This window comes from Diaphorina citri, unplaced genomic scaffold (genome assembly GCF_000475195.1).
Source record: "Diaphorina citri unplaced genomic scaffold, Diaci psyllid genome assembly version 1.1 scaffold3641, whole genome shotgun sequence".
Classification (NCBI taxonomy): Eukaryota; Metazoa; Arthropoda; class Insecta; order Hemiptera; family Psyllidae; genus Diaphorina; species Diaphorina citri.
The window spans coordinates 13,627-17,483 of NW_007381041.1; the positions used below are offsets into that span (position 1 = coordinate 13,627).

A 3,857-nucleotide genomic window follows, 5' to 3' on the forward strand; every position below is an offset into this window, starting at 1 on the left:
ATGGATTATATCTGAATCTATCTGAGTCAAGGCCAATCCCCTGCGCACGTAGAGATCTCCCACTGCCCTCAGAGGGTATGTTTAGAGTCGGCCGACCCCCCATTAGTTATTTGCCTCGTGACTGATGTCTAACAAAGTATTTCAGACCCCTGGGGACATCATAAAAAAACTTACCGATTATTATTCTTCGGCCTTTCATCCCATGGCATTACAACATAAAACTTTTTACACACATGGTAAAAAACTTGCATGGCGGTTTAAGCGACGTCCGGTCAAGCCGGGGTCCCGCCAGTTGAAGTTTTAGAATTTATGGATCTCTAGAAACTTTACCTCAGGCATGAATGGGGTTTAGTCGAGGTAAAGATTCCCATCAGGGACGTTCCGCAGGACCCTTGTGTCAACCCGCCAGTTATGTAGAGCTAGTAGGCGTCCTGCCTCCGGGTGGACGATTTGGGTCTTGGTGTTATACTCACCGCGATTCGGATCATTTCGAAATCCAGCGCGCAGCTAAGAGCGGGCCTCGCTTGTTCAAGATTTTTGGTACCAAGTTCCCCATTCGTCTGGACCTGCTTTCTCCATTTCTCCTTCGGCTTTAACCCAAACTAACAAACGAATGCTTTTTCATCATCCGTTGAATCAATTGACTCCATCGCACGGACAGAAAACTCACTGTGTTATTCCAGCAGAGCCTTGCCCGACCGAGAGAGAGGTATCAGCACAGGCGGAAGACAGAAGATAATAACCTGCCATTCTACGGTCTACATTGTAAGGAGACAGTTTAGAATGGCTGTCCTAGCCTACAAAGCTCTAACCCCCCCATTAATACCGACCACACGCCTGCAACCCCCAACATTTTCTTCTTCTTCACATTCCTTAAACTTAGACCTCTACTATACTTTAAATAAATGTTTGTTACTATTAGATGCTTCTCAAATTCTTACAAATTCAAATCTAAAGTAGGGGATTCGAATGTTTTTGAAGATCCCCCACTACCCACAGAAGACATCCATACGAGTCAGAAATAAAGTGTACTTCTAAAAACGTAAGGGACAGCACCCACCACAAGATTAACTAACTAATGAGGAGGTCCAAGAATTAGTCAAATATATTACAATGAAATAATACACATTTACCCCGAGAAAATAGGGATAACACTACAGTACCTAGTATACTGAAGTAAGTCGTTACATGCATCATATTCTTGCCCGAACGATAGGACATCAGTTACATTAAGTTTAAGCCCACTTTCCGAGAGTTTACATTTCTACATTATATTTTTATATTTCCATGTAGAAAACTGAGCGTGCATCGTGAGAGACTCACAGAAATGGGTATCTCACTGAACAGAGATATTTTTAGTTGCGTTCACTATACTTCACGGTATCCAAGTCCTATAAATACCACACGGTTCGGCAGAGCCTGCTCTTTAAACGTAGATAGAAAATTACATTGTAGCGTGCATCGTGAGAGACTCACAGTGATTTTACAAAAAAATGGGCGTCACCCTCTAGTAATACACGCCGTCCCCAGAGAAATGTTGCTGTGCATCTCTAGAGATGCACGCCGTACTTAATGTGTTAAGGACGCTTCTGTTCATTAGCATAGTTTGTTTAATTTCTCTTGGTTCAGTACTAGGCTATGGTAGGTCGGTTTTGGACGCCTACTAAGAATAAGGAAGGAGGAATTTTTAATTGTGTTAAGCATACTCACTTGAATTTTTGTCACAAATAAATAATTTCTATGACTTGACTAGGACTCGAACCATTAACCTCCAGCTCCAAAGTCCAAAGCGTTAAGCGCTGCACCACTGAGGTTGGTGCCTACTAAGGATATAAGATGTTCTAACTTATAATATTCTGACCTCTCTTTTTTCACAGAGGTACAGTGGAGCCGGCTAACCTGTGGGACGCTTTTGACGGCGTTCTGGATGAAATAGGCGGCGCCCAATACTTGCCCCCTAATAGCACCTCCATCACCGAATTCGTGGACCAGTGGGTCAATAAGCCCGGCTTTCCCCTTGTCACATTCAGCAGGAATTATTCCAGCAAAGTCGTCACTGTGACCCAGGTAATGATCGCGGGTTGGATTCCCGCCCAAGGGCGGATTTCGCGAACCCCACAAGTAACTTCTGCAGAGGTTAAAAAATAAATTGCCAGTCTAGTTTCTAGTAGTTAGCTTGGGTGGTAGCGCGTCTGCCTTGTAAGCGCTAGGTCGCGGTTAGATTCCCGCCCGTGGCGGATTTTATCCTAGGAGGGGGAAAAGAGCTTCAGAAGATTGGAAATCATCTTTTCACGCCTAATTTTACTTCCCCAATTTTTCAGTAACGTTTCCTCGTGGAGAAGGCAGACCGGGACGCCGACAAAACCAACTGGACCGTCCTGCTTACCTACACCACCAAAACCAACGCCAACTTCTCGTCCCGTACCAATCTGTCCCGTACCTAATTTTAGTTCCCCAATTTTTCAGCAACGTTTCCTCGTGGAGAAGGCAGACCGGGACGCCGACAAAACCAACTGGACCATCCTGCTCACCTACACCACCAAGACCAACGCCAACTTCTCGTCCCGTACCAATCTGTCCCGTACCTAATTTTACTTCCCCAATTTTTCAGCAACGTTTCCTCGTGGAGAAGGCAGACCGGGACGCCGACAAAACCAACTGGACCATCCTGCTCACCTACACCACCAAGACCAACGCCAACTTCTCGTCCCGTACCAATCTGTCCCGTACCTAATTTTACTTCCCCAATTTTTCAGCAACGTTTCCTCGTGGAGAAGGCAGACCGGGACGCCGACAAAACCAACTGGACAATCCCGCTCACCTACACCACCAGAACCAATGCCAACTTCTCGTCCCGTGCCAATCTGTTTTGGTTTGACCGGTTCAAGCCCAGTGTGCAGTTCTCCGTCCCGGACAATAACGACTGGCTGATCGCTAACCTGAAGGAAGTTGGTGAGTATCTGCCTCGGTGGTGTAGTGGTCGCTCCCCTCGCCTGGAAAACAGGAGGGTGTGGGTTCAATTTCATTGATCATCGATCTAACTAATCCGTGGGTTCAACCCCACGCCTGCGCCCTCAAAAATACAAGCTCCACCATTCTTCAAGGAAAAGTGTACGCTAAAAAGGACGGGGAAGAAGGAGGATATCATGGTTGAAAAACCTGAGAACATGGTTCTCCAAAACAATTACTGCTCTGTTCAGAGCAGCCGTCAATAAAGAAATCATAGCAAGGACGGCCGCGACCAGTTAGCTTAGTTGGTAGTGCATCTACCTTGTAAGCTCTAGGCCAAGGGTTCCCACGCGGCCGTATTTTATCCTGAACGGATAATGTTCGTTCTCGGAACGGCTGGCTTTCTCCTATCCCGTCTTTCTTCTCTCTTCGATTTCGGGACGATAAGACCTTAGCAGTTACAGTTCCCTCTATCAAACCTCTTTGAAAAAAAAAACCCTCTCTTCCAGGTTTCTACCGAGTTAACTACGACGCCCAAAACTGGGCCCTAATCGCAGCCCAACTGAGCGCCAACCCGGCAAAAATCCATCTTCTCAACCGGGCCCAAATATTGGACGATGCGTTTACGCTCGCCCGGGCCGACTTGGTCTCGTACGAGACTGCCCTGGAGCTGACCCGTTATTTGAAAACGGAGAAAGACTTCATCCCGTGGTACGCCGTGTGGTCACATATTCGGGACCTCTTGCATACGTACGCCCAAACTGAGGTGGCTAACCAGATGAAGGTAAGGGGGAAAACAGTAGGGGCACGGTTGGTCCAGTGGTAACGCACTTGCTTGCCATGCAGAAGGTCCCGGGTTCGAATCCTACCATCGACAAAAATTTGTACTCGTTTTTCGATTGCAAATA

At 46.7% G+C, this 3,857-nt stretch overlaps 1 protein-coding gene across 1 annotated transcript in view; it reads left to right on the top strand.

The window, feature by feature from the left end:
• Positions 1 to 3,775, top strand: part of LOC113472026 (aminopeptidase N-like) — an 11,205-nt gene extending 7,430 nt beyond the window's left edge. The window contains exons 3-5 of the mRNA XM_026831565.1: positions 1,871 to 2,067; positions 2,757 to 2,952; positions 3,459 to 3,775. Coding sequence (XP_026687366.1) covers positions 1,871 to 2,067; positions 2,757 to 2,952; positions 3,459 to 3,775 — 710 coding nt within the window. The remainder of the gene's footprint in view (positions 1 to 1,870; positions 2,068 to 2,756; positions 2,953 to 3,458) is intronic.
• Positions 3,776 to 3,857: the final 82 nt, after the last annotated feature.